This window comes from Suncus etruscus, chromosome 8 (genome assembly GCF_024139225.1).
Source record: "Suncus etruscus isolate mSunEtr1 chromosome 8, mSunEtr1.pri.cur, whole genome shotgun sequence".
NCBI lineage: Eukaryota > Metazoa > Chordata > Mammalia > Eulipotyphla > Soricidae > Suncus > Suncus etruscus.
Genome location: NC_064855.1, coordinates 10,809,557 through 10,834,933, shown reverse-complemented (window position 1 = coordinate 10,834,933; position 25,377 = coordinate 10,809,557). Strand labels below are relative to the sequence as shown.

General features: G+C 40.1%; 3 protein-coding genes across 3 annotated transcripts in view; 1 reads left to right on the top strand and 2 right to left on the bottom strand.

The window, feature by feature from the left end:
* Nucleotides 1–25,377, bottom strand: part of LOC126015454 (NADH dehydrogenase [ubiquinone] 1 alpha subcomplex subunit 6) — a 566,806-nt gene that overhangs the window by 478,794 nt on the left and 62,635 nt on the right. The gene's annotated exons all lie outside the window — the stretch shown is intronic.
* On the top strand, nt 5,094–6,026 carry LOC126015469 (olfactory receptor 143-like). Its single transcript, XM_049777996.1, has one exon. The coding sequence runs from the start codon at nt 5,103–5,105 to the stop codon at nt 6,024–6,026; it is 924 nt and encodes a 307-aa protein (XP_049633953.1). The 5' UTR covers nt 5,094–5,102.
* Nucleotides 14,775–15,713, bottom strand: LOC126015466 (olfactory receptor 145). Its single transcript, XM_049777992.1, has one exon. It carries the CDS (start codon nt 15,708–15,710, stop codon nt 14,775–14,777), a length of 936 nt encoding a protein of 311 aa, XP_049633949.1. The 5' UTR covers nt 15,711–15,713.

Genomic DNA, 25,377 nt, shown 5'->3' with positions numbered 1-25,377 from the left:
AAGCCAAGAGTAAGCCCTAAGCACTGTTCAGTGTTGCCACTTGCTTTGGTCCACCTGAGTTAGAGAACTTCTTTGAATCCTCTCCGGGAAAGTGGGGAACATGAACAGTGTATGGTGAAAATATGAAGAAATGAGGGCACACACAGGTTATATAGGAGAATAAGGTGTTCTTATCCTTAATGTGAAGAATCAGGGATTTAAATGGGGGTTTTGCCAGTCCATTTTTTCTATGATATGAAAAGAATGCTCACATTTGTTCCTATGCAGAATCATTATCAATATCAAACATTGTTTGATTTACAAAACAATTCACCTGGCTTTAGGTGGTGCACAATTGATTAATAGATATAATTCAAGTAAGAGTCCAAAGTTTAAAAAGGACAGTTAATTTTAACATCTCAAAGCAGTTCCTGTCCAGCTAGTCTATGATATAAATTAGGGTATTTAGCAAGAAGCTGGGTTTCCCTATAAAACTTCCTATATCTGAGGGGAGAAGGGGTTTTTGTATTAGGGGCAAATAAAGGAGACAAGATATATCTAAAAGGGCCTATATTTCCTTTGTATGTTTAATATCTCTATAATAATGCCTCTTAGGGTGCTTATTTCCTAACATAAAGTAGCCTCCTCCATCACTTTTTCCTTTAATTACTTTTTTAATTCATTTTTATTTATTTCTTCTATTTTATATAGATATATATTTTCTTTAACTTGGACTGTTTTGGTTCTGGTTGGTATGAAAACCTAGAAGTCTTGCCTGGAATAAAAGCTCAGGTCGAAACCAGGGCACAGAGATTGTGTAGCCTGTCATTCTTAGCCCAAATGCACCAGCAATATAATATGACACCATATGCTTTTGTATAGGCTCAGTAAAAAGGGGAAAACCTTATCACAGAAACAAGATCTTATCTTCTAGGGATAAGAACTCATACTTTTTATAATACAGAGGCACCTCCCACCCTTAACATGTGTCATGTAGACACAACTTAGATTCCATGAGATTGGACAGTGATCGTCCAACCCCAAACACCAGATCCCAGACATAGAACCAATATAGTTGGGGCCAGTGAGGTGGTGCTAGAGGTAAGGTGTCTGCCTTGCAAGCACTAGCCAAAGAGGGTCCGCGGTTTGATCCCCCAGCATCCCATATGATCCCCCCAAACCAAGGGCAATTTCTGAGCACTTAGCCAGGAGTAACCCCTGAGCGTCAAATGGGTGTGGTCGAAATAAAAAAAGAACCAATATAGTTCCCTGCAACAACACCAGGAACCAAACGACCCCTGGGAAATTCCTAATACCGCTCTGGCACCAACTTGTGCCAGTTTTGATATGACATCCTGACAACGAGAAGATGAAAACAACTTGATCTAAGAGTAGGTTGTCCTATCTCAACACCTAACAGTACGATGAAATCAGAAGGCATATCATCCTTTGATCTGTGCAAAATCCATGAGCAGTAACTACAGAAGACTGACTTTGACAACCATTATTGGGTAGAACTTATCCTGGGATCAATAAAAAAAAAAAACCTACCCCAGGCTTTAGCCTAGGACTTGTACAAAAATCAATATCTCTAATTCCAGAGGTCAAACTTTGACAACTGAGACTGAGCAGAACTTCTGGAACCATAATGACGACTCATTTCTAGGCTTCTGCCTAGGATCTGAGCAAAAAACAAGACCACTTATTACCAAAGACTGATTACAATAATGGAACAGAACTTTTAGAACTGTAAAGAAAGACTCTACCCTAGACTTTGTCCTATGACCTGTGCAAATACCAAGCTCTCTAGCTGCAGAAGCCTAATTTTATCATCCACAACTGAGCAGAAAGTTTCCTGACACCATAAAAAGACCTTGGGGTATGATAACGAGCATATATGGAGCCAGTAGTTGTTCCCATGGCAGTGTGCTTCAAGGACGGAGAAACCCTGAATATCTTAGGCCAAAGTAATTCCCTATTTTATTTTCCCAGTACTTACTGTGCCTATGCAAAAAAAGAAGCACAAAACCTTGCCACACCAGCAATCCTTACTTTGTTCTTTTTTCTTTTTATTTATTTTCATTTTCTCTTTTCTCTTCTTTATTTCTCTTTTTTTTTCTTTTTAACTCTGGTGGTTATTATTTGGTGATTTTTTGTTGTTGCTGGTGCTTTTGCTTTTGCTTTTTGGTAGTTACTGTCTTTTTTGTCTTCTTCCAGCAGAACCATGCAACTTGAATCATCTTGTTCTGCCTCATGAATTGAGGAGGAAAATAGAAATGAATGATACCAGGACCAAACAGCCATATGAACATTGAGTAGAAATATAAAATGATCAGACTTAAACACTAAACCCGAAGTCAACAACAACAGAATTTATACCTTATATACAACAAGCTTTACACAGAAAGGAAGAGTTACACTAGCACTCTGGGGAGGGGGTGCAAAGGAGGGAGATATGGGACACATGCTGGAAAAAGTGGTAAAGGGAGAACATCCCTGGTGGTGGGAATGGCCCTGATTCATTATTCCTGTGGACCTTAAATATTACTGTGAAAGATTTGTTATTCACTTTTGATCACAATAAAAATTATTTAAAAAAAAAGATATATCTAAAATGAATGCAAACATTATACTTGATAAAAGTTCAACAGCCCAATACTACATCATGGCCAAACCTTTTTGATGTTAACTCGGAGGTAAAAATTAGTTAATAAGTACTCAAGGTCTTTTAGAGATGTCTCAAAAATAGAACTACAAAAACAGGGGCGTTTTGAAGACAAAGAAGAAAGAATTTGTTTTTAAGTGTTTATGGGTACTGAGTTTTCCAAGTAAAGAGAAATTTAATCAAAGCTATAGTTGCCTGTAAAAATCCTTGTTAGGAAGGAAAGGTTCTACTATATACACACTTAATATAGTTGAAGGGATATTCATATTTAGGCCAAATAAATGTTTATAACTAAGCATGTAGAACATTAGTTTCACTAACACAAATCTTGATCAGCCATCCACACTGAGGGAAAACTCAGTGGACCTTCTGATGAGATTTCTCTTTACCTTCAATATTAGAAATCTTGGTCAGTCATTCACACTGAGGGAAGGTTTCTCAGTGGGCCTATTAATGAGATGTCAATTAAATATTGGAAGGTTCATACTTTGTAAGCATTAGGAATATAGTCTTTCACTATCAGAAATCTTGGCCATCCATTCACAATGAGGGAAGGCTTCTCAGTGGGTCTTCTAACAAGATTAGATAGTGGGCAATAGCTGGGTGTAGCTCAAAAACCAAAATAATAACTTAGAAAGAGATGATAAGAAAAGCAATTGTTTGAGAATCTCAAGGTGATAAATTGAATTTGAGTAATAAAATCTAATTAAGAGTGGAATACAGATTTAAACTTATGAAAGGTCTTTGCTGTAGATAAAAATAAGAATCAAGAGGAAGAAAACCTAATACTTAAATGCATAACATATGGCAAGCTGCTCTCTAAGGGCTTTAAAAGTTAAAAAGTGTGTAATCCACAGAATGATCTTAGGAAGTAGGAGCTATTATTAAACTCCTGCATTAGATAAGGCAAAATAGACTCAGAAAGATTCAGTAACTGGTTCACAATCCCACATAATAAGCAATGATGAGTTCCTGCATCATCAACTGTCTCCAGAGCCTATTCTCTTAATATTTTTCTATAGCACTGCACCATAAATGTAAAATACAGTTAAATAGTTTGTATTAAAGCTACACATCTACTGCATCAATCACATAAAGGTTACTTTACTTCTAGATGCTTTTTTTTTACTTCTAGATGCTTTTTCTAGAACTGAAGATGAACTCCAGTAATGCCAAGGAGCAAGACCATGCTCACACAGAGAATAGGAAATCATTAGGAGGAACTGAGACATGGAGAACATTGAGTCCCAAAAGAATCCCTGTTAACTCACTAGCAAAAAAATATAAACAAGGGCTCAATAATTTTATCCCTCGGGTGTAGAATAAACTTTCATCCTAAATGAGGTTTATTTTCCAAGCTTTCAAACATGTTGCAGAGCTCCACAGAGAGTATTAAAAGAAATCACTGTATTTACGAGCTGAATGTTTGGAGACATAAGGCTGGTACATTTGCTGTGCCCAGATGACATACTCAAATCCACGAAGAAAAGCAGTGGTTATCTCCTGCTTTATTGGAACCTTGGCAGAACCCTGTTCTCCTTTCAGGACCAGACGTGGAAAAGAACAGCTCAGGTATGACAGTAGTGAGGTGGCTAAGCAGAAAGAAGTCAGAGGCTGAATCTCCTTCACTCTAATAGCCATGGAAAGGTGGAAAAGTCATTCCACACTGTTTTGGTTTGGGGTCAAACTTGGGGATGCTCAAGGATAAGTTATGGTGGACTCAGGAAATAATATGGAATCCTTGGGGTCAAACCAGGGTCAGCAATATGAAAGTAGGACCAGAGAGATAGCATGGAGGTAAGGTGTTTGCTTCACATGCAGAAGGTCGGTGGTTCGAATCCCGGTGTCCCATATGGTCCCCTGAGCCTGCCAGGAGAGATTTCTGAGCATAGAGCCAGGAGTAACCCCTGAGCCCTGCTGTGTGTGACCCAAAAACCAAAACAAAAGCAATATGAAAGTAACCCTAATGGTGCATAACCTCTCTCTGGCCCCTAATTCATTGTATTTTGAGGTAAGATCAGATAAAGAAAGTGGGTGGGATAATGGCAGGCAGGCTCAGCCCTTCTACCAAGCCAGGTACTGAGCTTCTGACAGGCTGAAGGAAAGAGAGGGATGCCATCAGCCCAGCAGAGATCACTGTCTCTGAGCTTCAGGTGTTGCCCTAGGAACTGTCCCAGGCACAACACCTGGCTCTATTGTTCTCTGGCTGAGTGACTTTGTGGAGCCTAAGCATCTCTTCAAAATGTTGTTTTCTTAACTCTCAAATGAGGCATGGCTTTTAGTGACCATTATCAAAGACTACAAATGACTTTGTCAGCTCAGGGCAAATGAGGAGTTAATATCTGCCCTAAAAGTCACACTTGAGATGCATTGGAATGAGTCTTAACTCTAAAATAACTGGGGCTCTTTCTGATGTTTTTCTCTTCTCTCACAGATCAGTCCCCTGTAAAGAACAGTGATGGAAAACTCAACTTCAGTCACCGAGTTTATCCTAGTAGGAATCACAGATCAACCTCAACTCCAGTGGCCCTTCTTCTTCCTCTTCTTAATGAACTATTTGATCACAGTGGTAGGAAATTTTAGCCTAATTAATCTTATATGCCTGAATTCTCACCTTCACACACCCATGTACTTTTTCATCTTCAATCTCTCCTTCATAGATCTCTGTCACTCTTTGATTATCACCCCAAAAATGCTGGTGAGCTTTGTCACAAAGAATATCATCTCCTTTGCAGGCTGCATGGCTCAGTTATTTTTTTTTTGTTTCTTTGTCCACACGGAATGCTACGTGTTGACAGCCATGGCCTATGACCGCTATGTGGCTATCTGTCAGCCCCTCACATACACTACCACCATGTCCCCTCTGGTCTGCTCTCTGCTGATGTTTGGCTCCTATGTAATGGGCTTTGCTGGAGCCATGGCCCACACAGGGGACATGGTCAGACTATCCTTTTGTGATTCTAACATCATCAACCATTACATGTGTGACATCTTCCCCCTCCTCCAACTCTCCTGCAGCAGCACCTATGTCAATGAGTTGGTGGATTCCATCATTGTAAGCACCGTTGTAATCATGTCCAGCTTCATTATTCTTATTTCTTATGCTTTAATCCTCTCTAATATCCTACGCATGTCATCTTCACAGGGGATGTCCAAAGCCTTTAGCACCTGCAGCTCCCACATAGCCACTGTTGCCCTCTTCTATGGTTCTGGGATGTTCACACATCTCAAGACCTCCTCTAATGGCTCCTTTAGCCAAGGCAGGTTCTTCTCCATATTTTATACCAATGTAGTGCCCATGTTAAATCCCCTTATATATAGTCTAAGAAACAAGGATGTCAAACATGCCCTGAAGAAAACCCTGAAGAAAATTGTAAACTAAGAACACTGTTGCCAGGTTGTTAAACTGAGCTTTCCCCACCCACCCACCACATTTTCTCCAAAAGAACAAAAATAATAGTCTTTGTACACACATTGCTTGAACACACAAACACATTATTGAATCTCATTTCTATTCTTATAGCATCGATTGAAGTTACCTTAGACAAACTATCCCTCCAGAAATCTCTCTCCAACTCATCATATTCCCCAACATTTCCACACTCCTTTCTAAGAGTATGCATTTAATTAAGACTAACACCACCCTGTAGCAATTAGGGCTCAGATAACTCTGAGCAGAAAGGGAAAAAATGACATCTAAATTTAAAAACATTCATGTACATTAAAATGAGAGCTGTAGTATATACATATTTGCATATACATACATGTAGAATCAATCTTTAACATGGTAAGAAGAATATATTTAATACATAATATATTTAATATATTTTAATTATTCTGTGAATATATATTTAATATACATTCTGTGACTCACTCAAACATGTTTTGTTTGTGGTATAGTTTAGATCAAGTCACAGTCTCATCTAAAACACAGTTTTATCTAAAACTCAAGACCATGTTGTCTTCCAAATATAGTAAAATCAATACGTTTTTTTCAAATCAAGAATTCAAAGAAGTACAAAATAGATGGGATCCTGGTGACGAATGAAGAGATGAGCTTGAGCCATTCACCAAAGTGTGAAATCACCTCTTGACATTTATAGTTACTTGTTGGAGTAGACACGTCTGAAAAGGGAGCTCCACCTGCAAAGTTGATGGTTGTATTCCCAGTGTCACATGCACAACATCTTGGGTGCTCATGTAAAACTTTTTTGATGAATATGTAAAAAAAGAAGAAAGCAACAAAAGTGGCAGTATCCAAAAAGTAGCAGAATGTGTGTGGGAAGTGGAAAATGGGGGACAATGGAATGAAATTCTGTGTCAGGAGCTAGTGATAGTCTTCAAGGAAATGTCTACTCTGGGTGACCTGTGCTGGACTCTGGGTTCTGAGCACAGGGAAGCTGTCAGTTTTAGAGAAGCTAGATGGGGATAGGGGTGCAGCTTCCATCCCCTTACTCTATACATACCAGCCAGAAACATGTGTAAAGGGGTCAGTGGAAGAGTAAACTCCACTGGGTTCTTTAACACAATCCAAGGCTTCTGGAGACCCCCAATCTGCCATCTCAAATTCAGGGTGAAATGCCACAGGAATTTAATTCTTACAATAAAATTGAGGGCCAAGGCAAGGGCCTGGAAGAAACTTTCCAAGCAGAATCAAGAAATTCTTTCCCATGGCCACCAGGTTGTGCTGGTGACTCAGTGATGCTGGTTCTTAAGGCATGCTTTTGTGCTGAAAACTTATATTTTGCCTCTTTTTTCAGGTCTCTAAAATCATTATATCCATGAATTTTTCTTACATAACTACTTGTATTTAAAATATTCAGCACATCAGTGCAACACAAGCTTTCAAAAATGATGTACTTAAGAGCAAAATTTAAACAGATGTAATATACCTAATGGCAAAACCTATGGGCCACAGACTAGGCCATGTGGTGAAGAGACTGAGTAAGGTGTGACATTTTCAGGACATGTGAATAAATGGTTAAAATATGAAAAAAAATCACAAGAATGTTAGATGCAGTTTTTACTGACTGATCTGGCTTCAACATCAGAAACATGCCTGGAGTACCATAGTTACTGTCAGACTGAAGGAGTTGGCACACTAATGTTTCTGCTATAATAATTTGAATTAATGTTACTACAACAGGTGTTTCTAGAAAGGACTACGAACATAACAGCTTATGTGTTCCCTAAGTTCAAATCTTACCTTATAACCTTTGACATAAATTTATTCATTATAAAAGAATTTGTAACCTTGTAATTGGAGCTATAGCACAGTGGGGTAGGGCATTTCCCTTGTACACTGTTGGCCTAGGGTCGATTCCCCTAGCATACCATATGGTCTCCAATCCTTCCAGGATTAATTTCTGAATTCAAGAGCCAAAAATAAACCCTGAGCACTAACTACCAGGTGTGACCACCTCCCAAAAAAGTTGTAACCAACTTAAACTTAAAGCTGTTTAACAAAAGTTCATAAATCCCAAGGGTCTGAGATATATCACAAAAGAACATCCTTATTTGACATACTTTAGAGCCAATGATATCAAAAGGAAAGTCTTTCAGATATTCTCACCAGGGTTGGAATGCAGCAGGAAAGGCATTTGTGTTGCACATGGCCAAAGACAGGCTCAATTCCTCTATGATCTCAGGAGACTAAAATGACTCATTCCTGAATTCAGAACCAGGAGTAGCCCCTGAACACCAACAGGTGTTATCCAAAAACCAGTAAGTAAACATATACAATGCATACACATTCTCACCGAAATGTTTTACAGCATTAAATGCATTTATTATAGTTTGGGTTACCTGTTTACAATAGCATTTACATTTGTGCTTTTGATGTAAGGTAATTTCACCAATGTCCTTACTCTACTTCTAGGCTGCTTCTATTCACACCACTAACTCCTTGCCTTGCTAGGGAATCTCAGTTTTGTAATGAACAATGAAGCATTTGTTATTATTAGATGTCTTGCCTTGTTTTGTTTCTCTGTGTACCACAGAGAATTTGTCCTTCTATATTTGTATTTGTCCTTCTATAGCTTTAAATTGATCTATAAAATCATTTGCATTTTTACTTTCAATACCTAAGATGTGTGATAATTTATCTATTAAGTGCTTCAGTTACTTTCATTCAATAAAAACCATTTCCCTTATTCTGTTTATTGATAGTTTTTCTTAACTATATACACATATTCATAAGAATAAAGTGTCCATTTTGTAGTTTTGTAATTTTTTGATCAGCAAATAACTTTTATGAGAGCTTTCTGTTTGTTTTCTCAGACTACCCACAGCAGAACTCAGAACTTATTCCTGGTTCTGTGCTCAGGAGTGCAGGAGATAAACCAGGGTTCAACCTTGTTTAAATCCATATAGTATAGCTGCATATTAACCCCTATACTATATCTCAAATTGCTTACGGAGAGTTTTTTTTTAACTTTAGATTGATTGGTTGATTGGTTTTTGGGCCACACCCAGTGGCACTCAGGGATTACTTCTGGCTCTGAGCTCAGAAATCACTCCTGGGGGTTGGAGAGATAGCACAAAGGTAGGGCATTTGCCTTGCATGCAGCCGACCCAGGAGGAACCTGGTTCGATTTCCAGCACCCATATGAACCACCAGCCTACAAGGGGTGACTTCTGAGTGCTGAGTGAGAAGTAACCCCTGAGCACTGCTGGGTGTGGCCCAAATACCAATCAATCAATCAATAAATAAAAATAAATAAAGTTTAAAAAAATAAGAAATAGGGCCCGAAGAGATAGCACAGCGGCGCTTGCCTTGCAAGCAGCCAATCCAGGACCAAAGGTGGTTGGTTCGAATCCTGATGGTCCCTCGTGCCTGCCAGGACCTATTTCTGAGCAGACAGCCAGGAGTAACCCCTGAGCACCGCCGGGTGTGGCCCAAAAACCAAAAAAAAAAAAATATATATATATATATAAATATATATATATATATATAAGAAATAGCTCCTGGCAGGCTCCGGGGATCATATGAGATGCTGGGAATCGAACCAGGTCCCACCTGGGTTCACTGCATGCAAGGCAAATGCCCTACCGCTGTGCTATCTCTCCTTTGGATGTGTTTTTAATATTTAAATAATTTTGTTTCCTAATTTGGTGTTCAAGTTTTTATTGTATTGCACAGTAGCAGAGAACTTTGCCCATATATTTCTATGTATGCAATTTTTTGAAATTTTCTCACCTAATTTAATCATCTAATATCTATTTAGTTTATTTTACAGTCTTTATATCTTAATACTTATTTTAAACACAATATGCATGTGTCAAGTAAATGTATAAAATAAAAATTATATGTTAATTAGATTATCTAATTGGTTATCTTAAGAAGACAAGGAATTTTCTATGTTTTCTCTTTTCTATAAAGTGTTGTTCATCAAATCTCACTGTTCAGTGAACACCTCTGTTCATGACCTCCTTTTGTAGATTCTGTTCAGTCTCAGCGACTTTAAACTTGGTGTCATTGTAGGTCCCAATAATGAGTTCTATTATTTCCCAAAAGTACTTAGTATTTCCCCCCAAAGATAATGATTATTTTTAACTAAAAATAAGTCAGCGCAGAAAAAGTTCTTTCCCCTCCTATGTACTTCATATCATAAATTCATAAGTGCATAAATGTCTCAGCCCAGTAGAATCTATCAAACAAACCTTACTAACTTGTAAATATCTTCTTTCAATGTCCCCCATCTATTTAATGTCCACAATTTATCACCAAAATCTTACATTTCCTTTGTCATGTTCATCTCTCTACAGTTGTATTGCTTTTGTTACAATAATATTTAATGCCACATGCTCAGAGTTGTCATCTCTGAGTACTCTTGTGAGTATACACCGTGCATGAGTAATACACTTCAGCTTGTTTTTCTCTAGTCTATCTGTTTTCTTTCTAATTTTAAAGTCTCAAACACCTAAATTGGAGAAAATAAACGCTAGTTTTTAATAATCTACCAACCCACCACTCAAGGAGAGTATCCCAAAGCTGAGAGAGAGAGAGATTCAGCTCTAGTTAACATAAATCTTAGCAATTATATAGGCTAAAGAAGCAGATATGACTATGAAGTAGAGACTAAGGAAGGAGCATTATCATTCCCTCTCCCTCTCCTTCATAGAGATTTAACTTTTGAGAACAAAGATAAGAATCCAAAAAAAAAGATTAAAAGAATGAACACTTGGAGACCCAAGAATACCAGTTGGAGGGTATGGGGAATGATGAAGTAGACCAGAAGTAACTAAAGAAACAGTTGGAAAGTCCAGGGCACTTGGATTTTTAATAAAGTTGTAATAAAGTGAGGTTATGGTATGTTTTCAAACCAGGACTGCTGATCAAAAATCCGTGAAAGAGGAGGAGAAGAAAAGTTGGAACAGAGCTGGCCTAAGGACAGGATTGGAGGGTCTTAAAGCATTTTCATGGGGCATTTGGTAGTGGTTTAAAATAAGACTGTAAACTTAAACACAATTGCAATCTTATACCTAAGCTATCATAACAAAGAAAGGAAAGGTAGAGGCAAAGACACACAACATTTCCAGGCATTTTCTCTGTGTAGATATATCTTGGACGAATGTATAAGTTGGAAATAAAATGGATAGGGGAATAAGAGATCAAATTAGCACTTCATCTTCAGTAAGAGTAAAACTTTAGCAGGAAATACATTAGGACTCAAATCTCTTTGCTACGATGCGGTCCCTAAATTCATCCAGTAAAGGATAGTTGAAGAAGCTGGGGAAAATAAATCACATAGAAGTCCCTTACTCTTGCCAATAGTTTGCCTTAATCCAATATCAACAAGCCAGTGGTAAAGAATTAGGTAATTTCATCTATTTCTCCATTGTTTTGGGTTGGGCATGTGGGTGGGGAGTGGGTAGTTTCCAAGCTGTGTTCCTGGAAGTCCAGGGGACACTCCTATTGATACTTAGACAACTGGGCTGGCAGATCATGCTAAAACCTTGATGCCAAGGGTCTCCAAAAATACACCCCATGATGCTCAGGAGGCCATGTGACACCCTGATCAAAGTGAATCTGGCACATATCCCTAGACAATCTCTTCAGCCCCTCAACTTCTCAGTATGTTTTCAGTATCAGCTGTCAGAGTTATTTACCCTCTTCTTGAGGAGTGAACCAAATAACAGAACAAAATCAAGGATACACAATTCTTGCTTCTATGCTGCGCCCTCTTCAAAGTGGAATCAATTCTCTCCCTTGGTTGAGACCTAATTACCCACCCAGCAGCCATTACCCCTCATCAATTGCTTAACAAAATCCTAAATTGCTAGGACATGGGTCTGAAATTAAACTCTAGGTCTTTAATTAGCTGCCAAGAGGGGCAACTAATGGTTATCAGCAGAAGTTGTTCCTTGATTAGTGAACATCACTTTATCTTTCCTCACCCGTTTGTCTTCCTGCTAGTTGGGATGTAAATGAAATCTCATCATATGGGAATAAGGGTGCATCCAGAAGACTAAAGTCCCAGGAGAGAAAGAGAGAGAGAAAGAGAGAGAGAGAGAGAGAGAGAGAGAGAGAGAGAGAGAGAAGACTGACAGTGCCTCAGACCAGCAGCTGAATTTTCTTCCTAGACCAATTTTCATTCTCATCTTTATCACTGTATGATTATTAGCAATGTACTTTCTTACTCTCCAGAGCATCTGGGTTTGCTTTGCTTTTGTTTTCTTTGGCCACATCCTGTGGTGCTCAGGGGTTAGTTACTCCTGGCTCTGCACTCAGAAATCACTACTGGCAGGTTCAGGGGGCCATATGGGATGCTAGGGAATGAACTCGGGTCCGTCGAAGTCAGCAGTATTCAAAGCAAACACCCTATGCTGTGCTATCACTCCAGCCCCAGCATCTGGGTTTGGAGAGCAAATTCTACGACCTCCTTCCTAAAGAGAGTCCTGCTCTGAGACCAGCTACATCCAAGCCTGACAAATGGAGTCTTTACTCTTGAACCATCCTCCTCCTCAACCAACTCTTCCTGACTTCCTAGAATTCTATTTAGTAGAGGTATCTGTCCTTGAACTTACCTTAGGAAGCCACAGGGTCCACCCCTGTGACATCTTTCTGGGGACCAAAAGACTGGTGCCAGCTGGCCACATTCCTGGGCTGGAACACAAACCAACCATTATTTTTCTTTTGAACATGCAAGTACCCAGAGAGGGAAGCAACAATTTTATATCCCCCAATAAATTAACACCAGTGCTAATACTTATGTTGGAAAAGGGCATCTAATAGAAATGAAAATAAAACATATTGAGCGATTAGCATTTTATTGTCTGTGGGGGAAAATGTTTTTAACCAGAAGCTACTAATACTCAAGAGATATCAAATAATTTTTCTCAAGGTGAGCTCACTGTTTAGCAGAAATGAAGGTTCCAATTTCTCTCAGTTCCACCTACCTCAGTTTGGCATTGACATCTTCATCAACTCTTTCTCTGCCCCATCACTCACTTCTCTCACATGAACAATTCACTGCCCAGAGATTCTCCTGACATATCATATTCTCTCTCTTTCTTTTCACTCTGAATTTACTGTGTACCTTTTTACCAGCCTCATGAACAGAACTCTCTACCCCTCCAAAACTTTATTTTCTCAAGCAGAAATCAACCTTCCTAGATAATCGTATCAGTTAGAAACAGTTTTCCCAGTAAGTAAAAACTTACAATGCTGGCATGGTTATTTTTACTTCTAGACAAGCTTTATTGAGACCAAAAAGCTCCCCCAAGTCCTTTTACACAATGTCATCACCTGTGTGTTTTCACACACCAGAGTCAAACTGCCCCAACCCCTTCACCAGACCCGACAGAGAGCAGACAAGTTTCTGAAGCAAAGTAGGAAAACAGTAGGAAAGACTTCATAGAGAATCAGGAAGGGAATGGTAGAGAGAAACCACAAAGGAAGCTCAGAAGGCCAACAAGAAAAAATGGGGAGTAAGATACAAAGGTCATAAAGTTGATCTAGGGAGGTACACAGAGAACACCCCCAAGTTTCATGGGCAGCACCAGGATACTCGGCAGCCACTTTCCCTCTAGACCACTAACTGTCTCTGTGGCTCTAGAATAGTCTATAGCTCCTTGAATCACTCAAAATTCTGCCTAGTTTTAAAGGTACAAGGTGGACATATGGCAAGGAGAATGAAAGTTCCCAAATATCACCCTTTCAAACCTCAGCACTTTCTCTGAAGCCTTCCATAGTACATCACTTCTCCTCACACCTCCTCTGACCAAGTCCCAGAAGCACCAACCCACTGGCATGGGAGTCATTGAACCCTCCCCTCTATTCCTTGGGTCTCTCCTGTGGGTACTGAAAAGCTAAAAAAAAATTTCTGGTCAGTAAAATAAATAGCATTTCAACAAAATCCTCTACCTCTTACCTCAGGGAAAGTGGTACTTAAAATTAGTCCTTGAGGGGCCGGAGAGATAGCATGGAGGTAAGGCGTTTGCCTTTCATGCAGGAGGTCATCTGTTCGAATCCCGGCGCCCCATATGGTCCCCCGTGCCTGCCAGGAGCAATTTCTGAGCCTGGAGCCAGGAATAACCCCTGAGCACTGCCGGGTGTGACCCAAAAAGCAAAAAAAAAAAAACAAAATTAGTCCTTGAAAAGTGGCAGGAAAAAAGAAAAGAAAAGTGGCAAGAAGGTTCTGCAGATAAAACCAGATTTTCACATCTGAGTCCAGCTCCTGTTTGAAATAATCTCCTCTAGGGCTGGAAGAGGGAAGAAATGATCCCTACCAGAAAGCACCCACCTGCTTTTAGAACCCAAGATCCCTGGAAATGTAGTGACACTCCCAAACCTACAGGGCTGCAAGGTCATCTCTCCTACAACTGCGTAGTATAGTTGACCAGTAGCAAATTTATGAAAAAAGTGAGCCCAAACTCTAGTCACAGTCCAACAGCTGAGATGCTGATTGACAGAATTGGACAAGGCATATGCCTGTGGCTGTTCTCAGACATAGGAGTTGGGAAGATTAAATGCTTCTTTAGGCCCATTGAGTGTGACTTCCTTTGAAGAATCTTTCTTTTTGGTATGAATTCAGCTTGTTCCAGACCAAGTTAAATTTTCCTTCATGCAAACAAAGACATTTAAGTCAACGAGTTGGGGCGGACTTTCCTAAACCTTGCCTCTTCCTCAGAATGATTTTTTCCCCAAGGTTTTTCTCAGGGCCACTTTGACATCCTTATTCCTCAGGCTGTAGATCAACGGGTTGAGCATGGGCACCACAATAGTATAGAACAGGGAGGACACTTTACCCTGGTTCATGGGTAAGAGTGAGGATGGTTTGAGGTACATAAATGCCCCGGACCCAAAGAAGAGAGAAACGGCCATGATGTGGGAGCTGCAAGTGCTGAAGGCCTTGGACCTGCCCTGTGTGGAGTTAATACGGAGGATGCTAGAAAGAATGAGGGCATAGGAGATGAATATGGTGACTGTGGGCACCCCAATATCAATGCCCACCACAATGAAAACTACCAGCTCGTTGACGGCAGTGCTGCTGCAGGCACGCTCCAGGAGGGGAAGGATGTCGCACATGTAATGGTTGACCAGATTGTGGGCACAGAAGGTCAGCTGAACCATACAGGCTGTGTGAGCCATGGCCCCTGCAAAGCCCATCACGTAGACTCCCACCAACAGAAGCAAGCAGGTGTGGGGTGACATGCTGGTGGTGTACATAAGTGGGTTGCAGATGGCCACGTAGCGGTCATAAGCCATGGCGGACAGAATAAAGGACTCTGAGACAACGAAGAAGAGAAAGAAGAAGAGTTGGGCCATGCAACCTGCGTAGGAGATGATGTTCTTCTTCAAGATGAAACTCATCAGCAGTTTGGGAGAGATGACCGTGGAGTAGCAGAAGTCTATGAAGGACAAGTTGAAGAGGAAAAAGTACATGGGGGTGTGCAGGTGGGAGTTGAGCCCAATTAGGATGACTAGGCCCAGGTTCCCTACCACGGTGACCAAGTAGAAAGCCAGGAACAGGAAGAAGAGTGGCCGCTGGAGTGCCGGCTGATCGGTTAAGCCTGCGAGGACAAACTCTGTCACCGAGAAGTTCTCAGCCTCTGATATCATGGCAGGTATGCTGTGGGGACAAAAAGAGGCACTGAGAGACACCTCCATGCCCTCCCTCACCTTTCTGGTCCTGGGCTTTAAATTTACAGAGACTGGACCTTAGGCTCTAAGGGCTCTGAAGAATAAACCTGTCTGCACTACCAAGAAAAAGCTGAAATTCATCTCCTAATAGGAACCCATCCTAGTGTGTCCTTTGCAACTAACTTTCCTTGCCACTCACACTGGCAAGCATTCTCTGCAGAGAGCTCTCAGAGACTGAGGCAGTCCTCCCATGATCTGAAGCACCCCCTCAGAGCCAGACTGGGAAAAGCACAAAAGGCTATTCCTGAGATGGGGGAACAAGGAGGGGGGTGTTAACCTGGCTTCAGGCACTCACCCTCCTGCAGCCTGGAGCTTCATCCGTAGAGTCTTGAGCCCAGCACTTACTCTAACTGCTTAGACACATCAACAGCTGGTACCAGCACAGGAAGACTATACACATGGGGCCCCAAGTCCCTCTCGTGGTGGCAGGCTCAGAGCCTGGGAAGCCTTAAATTTGTTTTCCAGTTACACCACATGGCTCTGCCTCAAGCCATTTTTTTCCCAGTGTGCAGAAAAAAAGAGATGAGATGGCATCCCAGTTTGGAATCAGTGGCAGCTGCTGGGGGAGACTGAGGCAATTTTATTCTGGGTTTGCAGATCTGGGGACCTGATTAGAGGTAGAAATGAGAGGTTCCCTGGGGGTGGCAGCCTAGAAATTAACTTTTAGAAAAAAAACAGTACTTATGCCCTTGATAATACTTCAATGAGCTCTTAAAAACCCTGTTTATTTGTTCAATGAACTTCAGTAAAATACAAAGCATGATCTAAAAATAATCACCCATCATTTCTCAAACAACTACCCTCTTTCTTATTGAGCATTCTATCCTGACCCCCAAATGCCAAGCTCAATAGGATCTGCCATCTTAAAACATGCATTTCAGTTCTTTCACACATCTCAGAAAACTAGGTCCTATCAATGGCCAGTGAGGAAATTACTTGGCTCTTAAGTTCTAAAGGCTGAACTGTAAACCAGGTTGTCCACCTCAAATATGATGTCCTAAGCCCATTCCACGTGGCCAGGGTTGGGGGATCATGGGAGGTAGAGAGCAGAGTCTCTCATTTTAAGGCTCTGATATTCTCTTGGGAAAAACAGAGCACATCTAAGGAGAGAAATTAAGCCTACAAAGAGCCAGGTATAAAGAGAACTCCTGTGAGTCCCCCACCACCACCACACACATACAGTCCCCTCTCTCAGCTGATGGCAAAAATGCATACACCTATCAAAAGAGCAAGAAACCATCCTTGCTGTCTCCTAGAGTTGGGCCTGGACAATACAGAATAATCCCCCTCATTTAAGAATATCTGTCCTGGGATGAGAGAGAGAAGAGAAGAGAAAAGAAGAGAAGAGAAGAGAAGAGAAGAGAAGAGAAGAGAAGAGAAGAGAAGAGAAGAGAAGAGAAGAGAAGAGAAGAGAAGAGAAGAGAAGAGAAGAGAAGAGAAGAGAAGAGAAGAGAAGAGAAGAGAAGAGAAGAGAAGACAGGACAAGATAAAGACAGAGAGACAGAGAAAGATCAATTAACTGAGCCCTTGTTCTGTAGCTAGGACACCTGTACTAGATCCCAGCACCTCATGGACCCCAAGCACCAAGCTGGAAGTAATTCCTAAACACAACTGGGTAAGACCCCAAAACCAAAACAAATAATAATATAGAGGGGGTCATAGTAATAATACAGCTGGTCTCCTGGATCCACCAGGAGCAATTCCTGAGCACAGAGCCAAGAGTAAGCCCCAAGCACTACTGGATATGTCTCAAGCACTCAATGAAACATCCGGATTGAGAGCTCATAAAATGTTTATTAGTCTCAGATTCACTACCTCCTCATCTAAAAAACTGGAACAAGAATTGTCATTCAAGGGCTGTTATAGGGATTAAGTACATCTGTGAAGTGGACGAAATTAGCAGAAGAGACTAGGGGAAGAGAGAGAAAGAGACAGAGAGAGATCATTAATAAATGCTAGAGAAAAAATGAGAAAATTTCATTTAAGGAGGGAATGCAAGAAAGCTTTCTGAGAGTTAAATGTAACTACAATCATATTTGTAATCAAGGTGTTTGAATATATTAATAATAAAAAATAATTAAGAAAACATATTTGAGATGAGCCAAAAGACCAACCAAACACAGAAGATAAGATAATTTATCAAAGTGAGAAAAGCTCTCATTTTCTTTTCCGAACTGTCTAATACCCAAGAGAGAGGTTCTTTAACAGTTCTTCTGACCATCCCCATGCCCTATTTAAAATAAAAAAAAGAAAACCATTATCACAAAGAACAAATTATTTACCCAGAAAAATGTCTTTTTTCCCAAACAGCCACAGGTCTAATATTTGCCCCACTGTTGAGTCTGTCAAAACAAGGTCTCAAGAGAGAGTTCACAAATTGATCAAGATGTCTAAAGCTGAGGGCAAGGGGAGTACAAAGGTCACCCATCACATCTTCATGACATTTTTTTCAAAGAAGCTAGTTTTTTTTGTTTGTTTTTGTTGTTGGGGCACACTTGATTCTCAAGGGTAACTTCTGGCTCTGCACTCAGGAATCTTTCTTGGTGGTGCTCAAGAGACTAGATGCAGTATTGGGGATCAAACCCAAGTTGGTCACATGCAAGGAAAGTGCCTTACCCATTGTGCTATCTCTCTAGCCCTAAAGACAAAATCTTTAACCATGTGTGTGCTGGGAGGTGAGCACATATAACAGTAAAATTTGAAGCAACAGACTGAAATCAGCATGAGGTTGATGAAAAGTCAAGATGAGGCATGTTGGCAGCATGGAAACCTCCTCACTGGAACCTTCATCATCTCTTTCCTGCAGCCCTCTGGCATGGGCATGGAGTCTCATTGCTGGGGGTACTTCCACATATTCATTGCTTGCCATTCTTCCATACAGGGTCCATAGTTTCATCACTGCTAAATGGTATGATCAAAATGCCTCAAGCATAACTTTGACTTGGAGATTTTTCCACCACTTGGGTAATTACAGGATTCTCCAGGCTCTGTTTTTTCTCCTGCCATAATCAGTGCACAATTAAGGAAAATTAACCATGCCTGGAAGCCTGCAATGAGTCCCCACAAGAAAGGAGCTTCTTGGGTCCTGGGAAACCATGAGACAAGCTTCATTAAAAGTTGACTTCTTTTTCTAGGAGTCTTAGTGGATTCTTATTTGGACTAAAAAATTAAAATAAAGTAAGAAAAGTGCTGTCGAGGCAGAGCCTGTTGCCATGGGAACTACAATTCAAACTTCTTGGCTGGGACTTCCCCAAAGTCATACTCCCCAAGAAGCAGACGAAGCCCAGGCAGAAGCAGTGTAGGAAGGGCTATTCTTAACTTGATTCCTTTTGTTACTGGCCTGCCCTCTTTCTAGAGCCTGAATCTCTTTATAGTTCATCCTGTTTGTATATGTTTCTATTTCTTTCTCTCTTGTTCTTCGCTTTGGTCTATTTATGCCATTCCATACCTAACACATGCAAAAAGGGAACAAGTTCTCCTCCATGGACATTTGCTGGTTGGTGGTCCCTGTTGGACCCAGCACATTTACCATTTACCATGTCTTTAGCCCAGAGGAGACAGAGGACAAAAGAGTTTTTTAAGAAGATGCACAGGACCAAACAAACCACAGAGAAAACATGGCTGTTTAAAGTACTTTACTGGGAATAGCACTGCTAGCTCCTGGAAAAGCAACTTTGGTTTTATGTGGTGTTGCATTGCATCCCACCTTTAGAACTGGAGCAATGGGACATTAGTAAGGGCTTTAACCTTGCATACAGCCAACCTGAGTGTAATCCCTGGCACCCATGCAGTCTCCTTAGCCTTGTAAGGAGTAATCTGTAAACACTGAGCCAGGAGTAAAGCTCTGGGCATCACTGAATGTGACCCAAAAGCCAAGTAAATATATTTCGATTTTAGCAAACATATATACCTCCAAGATAGTTTTTAACATAGAACCCTAGCCTGTAAAACCACTTTGAAGGTATATATTAGAGAGTTAACAAGTATTGAACATTTACATGTTCCCTAACATGCTGTCAGTAGTTTTACATGTTAATGTCACTTATAGAAAATGAATAGTCTACAACAAGGGTACATTTAGCATGCTTACAATATGATCCAATGGTTTCAAGAACATTAATAGTAATATTTTACATGTTTTAGAAAGCTCATCATGTGCCTATAGCTATGCTAAGTGATATTCGCATATTAACTCAATTAATTATTGTGAAAATTCTATTACCTGAGTAGAGTCATTCATTATTCTGCTCTGAACATGAATGTGTTCTTGGATCAAGGGAATCAAACAGTTATCAGCTGTGGTCTATTTCCAGGTATTTTTAGTTTTATGAAGAAATAACAGGAATTTCAGAATCAATGGTCCCAGGGGAAGAATGGAGAAGAGGGGATAGGTATCACAGGCACCAAGATTTCAATCACAGGACAGATAAAAAGGAAAATAATAAGTGTCAGCCAGGGCTGGAGCAACAGTACAGCAGGTAGGGCACTTGTCTTGCATACAGTCAACTCTGGTTTGATCCCCAGAATCTTATATAATCCCTGAATCTGCCAAGAGTGATTCCTGAGCCCTAGAGTCAGGAGTAAGCCCTGAGTGCCACTGAATGTGGCCAAAAAAAAAAAAAACAGTGTTAGTAGATCACTCTCTCATGCTCAATTACCTCTACGAGGGACAGTTAGGAAACTGTTGCCAGAGGAGACATGGTTCCAGATATTAGCAGGACACTGGGAAATAAAGTACCCACAGAAACAAAGCCAGCGGTAAGTGAAGCTTTCAAACATAATTGGGGAGAAGAATACTGCTAGGAAAAGTGTTCCAGAAAGAAAATGGCCTGAGTCACATTCCTCACTAGGCAAGTAAGCTCATGGTCTATGCCTCAATCTACAGAGATTAATATGTCACATATGGGAAAGTTATAAGCATCATCTGCCATCATGACATCAATTTTGAATAAATCAAGCATCACAGGACCTCAAGTCCTCCATCTCTCTTTCTATCCTTTTGATCCAATTCTGCCTTTTTTTTTTCACCTACTGTATAGGTGTAACATTTACCTCACTTCAACTATATGAAAGTCCCTAAAAGACAAGACCACAAGTTAAAAGAATTTATTCAATACTGAACACGATGACAGATATCCTACTGTTCATTATGTATTAAGTTCAACTGAACAAAATATAAACATGATTTGGTCCAGCCCAGATTGGAAAATGGATAAATTCAGAAATCTGTCTTTTCAAAGATAAAGGCTATTTGTAAGGCAATGTCTAAAAGTAGTTATATAGTCAACCAAATTCTCAAAAAACAAAGTAGGTAACACCTAGCTGGTTTGCATTTCAACATTGTAAACATGATAATGGGGACATTGAATGACTTCATAGGTGGTGGAACACCCAATGGGTAGGACTTGGAGAACTGGCAAAAGAACAGTTACTTGGTGACAGAAAGAGCTGCTGAGTGTTCCCAAGTCAGGAGTTGGCCAGAGCTCAGTTTCAACAGAGCCCACATTTTGGGGCTCCTAAAATAGGAATCCATTTTTAAGTGACATTTATCTCAAGGATATATATGCTATAAAAAGCAAGTTATACTTGGCGTAGTGTGAAACACATGATCCAAGGTGTGTGTGAAGGGCCATGTTCCCAGGCTGTGCCCAAATGGAGAACACAGGCAGATAAGACCCTGTTTCAAGACAACTGGTTGGAGGAGAGGTTCTAGTTAATGTTAAAATAATTAACCCTAAACATGAAGACCCACTAATCTTGTAGAAAGCAACAAGCTTTTCTTGTCAGAAGATGTATCTGATAACCCTAACTACAAGCTGAAGAAGGTACATTTTTTTTAACTTCTTTACTAGTTGGGAAAGCCACAAAAATCTGTCTGGAAAATTCTCTCCTTTTCAAAGTATTTTCTAGGGAACTTTCCTAAAGACAAGTCTAATTCAAAGAGCCATGTAAAATAGTGGAACTGGGTTGGAAAGGCAAAAAAAAATCTCGTTTTGAGTCTTAGAGAGAAATGTTTTGGGTCTCTTTTTTCCAGCGGAAGTATTAAAACTGTCTTATCTTATGATGTGATGGTCGATAAACATATCAGATGATTTCTTTCCTACCTTAATGATGCTGTTCTCAAGTGTCTAAATTCACTCTTCTCATTTCACCATGTTCAGTTACTAAGAGCAATTTTAGCCACTAAAATAGCTTCAGTTTCTCCTACTGATGTGCTTGTTATTGTGTTAATTGCAGTCAGTATGCAATGGCTGAAAGGACTCACTAGCCTTAAACCTTTCAGACTCACTCATCATAACTTTATCACAGTGAAAACTAGAGTGCTGAAAGGCCATAGGAACAGGCCTCCTTGGCCTTCCACAAGTAGGATTCACACACAAGATGTACCAGATCTCCAGAACCCAAGCCAGCACCAAAATATGTGGAACTTCTCAGACAAAAGGTACACTCCAAATATATGACTTAGTCTGAAGTGTTGGAGACCAGATTCTGCTAAAAAAAAAAAAAAAAAGATTAGGATTATGGTTTTCATCACCCACCATTGATAGCCAATTATTACTATATAACATTAACAAGCTGGTACATTCCAAAGCTTAGGGATTAATGGTTATAAAACATTAATTATCTTATTGTTTTATTTCAAGGGCCATATCTAGCAGTACTGAGAGCTTACTCCTGGTTCTATACCCAGGGATCACTTCTTGCAGTGCTTACAAGATTACAAACAGTTCTAGGATTCAAATCTGGATCAGCCATGTGCAAGATAAGCACCTCATTTTTTGTACTATTTTTCTGGCATCGCTTATTTTATGTTTTATAAATATATTCATAGCACAGGCCAGTGGCCATTATTATGCCCCAGGATGTTCTGGAGATAAGCACACAATCAAACTGACTGATTTGTACATTATAGATGGTAACCAGCAAAGGGAAATAAATGTATCTCTTTCCCGCCCCCCAAATTTTCTTGTCTTCTTAAACAAAAGCAAAATACAAAATTGATGACCAAAATCAACACAATCTTCTTGTTCTGGACATTTTTCTCCTGAATGGTAGCTATGAAATATAAGGTAGAATTTAATTTCCCAGTTATACTCAAAAAATCCATCATGTATTAGTTTGTTTTATGTAAAGCCAAACAAGCTCTCTGTCATTGAAAATGAAGAGTTACCTCTTTTCCTTTTTATTTCAATCTTACTTGATCCTTAATATATGTATCCTGATATATGCATACCCTTGCACTAAAATATATAAATGTGAGCACATGTGGGCTTTCTGTGAATGTAGCATGTGAAATAAAGTCTAAGATTGACTTTATAATGTCTGCTACCTGAGCATCTGTAGGAAATTAGGAAGACAAAAAAGGCAGAATATTGGGTTCTCCTCTGCATGCGGGCCTCATTAATGAGAAGAGCCCTTTATTCTCAGGCCCAGACTCTATCTATGCTTATTTCTGAATACCCTTGAGTTTCAGGTCCTTGCCAACCTGAGGAAGTATCCACAGAAGTTGATGACATTCTCCCTGAGAATCCCAGATTCTCTCCCTTCTGTAAAGCTGTACCCCACCCGTGTTGGTCACTCTCTTCAGCTTGTGCCATGTCCCCCTCCCAAGGGCTGTGAGGACATCTGACTAATAAACGTCTGTTAACCCAGCTGTCCAGAACTAAGTGAGCTAGTCCAGCCAGCATATTATAACCACAGAGTGGGCAGTTTCTCTCCTTGGGGGTGAAGAAAAAATGTTTAAAACAGGCCCTCTCATAAAATAAAAAGACACAACTGGGGACAATCTCTGTTGATGGAGTGTGGTGAAAAGGGAACTCTTATTTGCTGCTGATGCCAATGTCTGGTTTAACCCCTGTGGTAAACAATTATAGAAGGTGTGCAGAAAAGACATGCTTGAAGTGTCCTATGACCCAGGATCCCACTTTCTGGTATCCATCTCAAGACACAAAATCATGTATTCAAAATTATACCATTATTTACCCCAGCACTTAACACAATAGCTAAGATCTGGAAGCAACCTAGGTTGCCAATGATGGACGAGTAGGTAAGGAAAATGAGTTATATTTACTAAATGGGATACTATGCTGCTGCAAGAAAGGACAAGATCATACAATCCACAGAAACTTGGATAAAACTGGAGAATATTGTGTTCAGGGAAATAAGTCAAAAGAAGAAAAACAAATACTTACCTGTGATGTATAGAACTGGGTTAATCAAAGGATTGCAGAGATATGCCTAGATTATAAGATTGAGGGGATAGAGAAGGAAAGAAATTGAGGGAGGTGGTCCGGAGGGATAGAATAAAGGTAGGGCATTTGCCTTGCATGCAGAAGGGCAGTGGTTTGAATCCCAGGAATCAAATCCAGGTTGGTCATGTGCAAGGCAACTGCCCTCCCCATTGGGCTATCATTCTAGCCCCAGAAATTCCAATCCTTCCATCAACAAGTTCAAGGGTCACATTTCGTAATCATCGTGTTTTTAGTTTTTTTGTATTTTTTTATTTTCAATTGTAACCATGGTGTTTTAATCAAGTAATTCCATAAAATAAGTAATAAAAAAGGCTGCTTTAACTTTTTACATATTTGAAAAAATTGTAACACAAGACTGGACTTCAGCAGTCCTAAAACTCTTAGTTTTAAGGCCAAACTCAACCAAAACATCTGAGATGGGCCAACTCAGCAGGAGTTTCTAGAACCTTTCAGAAGTCTCCCAGTCCAGCCTAGCTGAAAATCACCCTGAAAAAGTACAGATCCAGGTCCTGTGCTCCTCCATCCTGAGCAAAGTGGGAACCATCACTTTTACCCCCCCCCCCAAGAAATAAAAGAGTTTTCCTAGACACCCTTTATCAGCTTAAGTAACTTCTCTTCTATTCCTCATTTTCATCACAAATGACTCCTGGATGCTGTCACTTGCTTTCTCTACTCCTACTCAGATCACTGTTTTGCTTTTTATTTCCTTTCTAATATGCTAAATTACAGTAATTTTCAGATAGAAAAGCTGCCTTCTGCTCCTAAGATCACGCTCCACTGTGAAATCATAGGAAACTTCATGTACTCAACTGGATTTTTAGGTTCCAGTGTTATCAGGATTTTAGTAACAGAAATCCTTAAGTAATTTGGGTCTTTTATTAGCATTTCCCAAAGCACAGGGCAAGAAATGCTGGGCAATACTAGTTAAGGGTGCTAGTAACCTCAGATACAGTTGGGAGCGGGAGGGCGAGGGTGCTCTTTCTTATTCTTCATAAGGAAGATAGATTTTTTTACAGAGGTGCTAAGTAATCTTTTTTTTTTTTCCAGAATTGGGGCAGCAGACCAATTAAGTTGGGAACCTCTGGCACTATTTTTATTTTCCTCTAGTGTCTTCATCTAATTTAAATCTCAACAGTAAATGAGATCACCAACTCTCTCCTCCCATTTACTCAACAGAGACTCATGTTCTGTGACTGGTGGTCTCTTCTCAAGCTAAACCCCACACACAGACATCACATTAATACCAATCATGAACCTGGGAGATACATTCACAGAACAGCCTATACTCTTCTCCTTCATTTCTCAAACCAACAAGCCTGAAGCTTAGAGCAATA

Coding starts and splice junctions, on each gene's coding strand:
- LOC126015469 (XM_049777996.1), top strand. CDS start 5,103: ATGGAAAACTCAACTTCAGTCACCGAGTTTATCCTAGTAGGAATCACA.
- LOC126015466 (XM_049777992.1), bottom strand. CDS start 15,710: ATGATATCAGAGGCTGAGAACTTCTCGGTGACAGAGTTTGTCCTCGCA.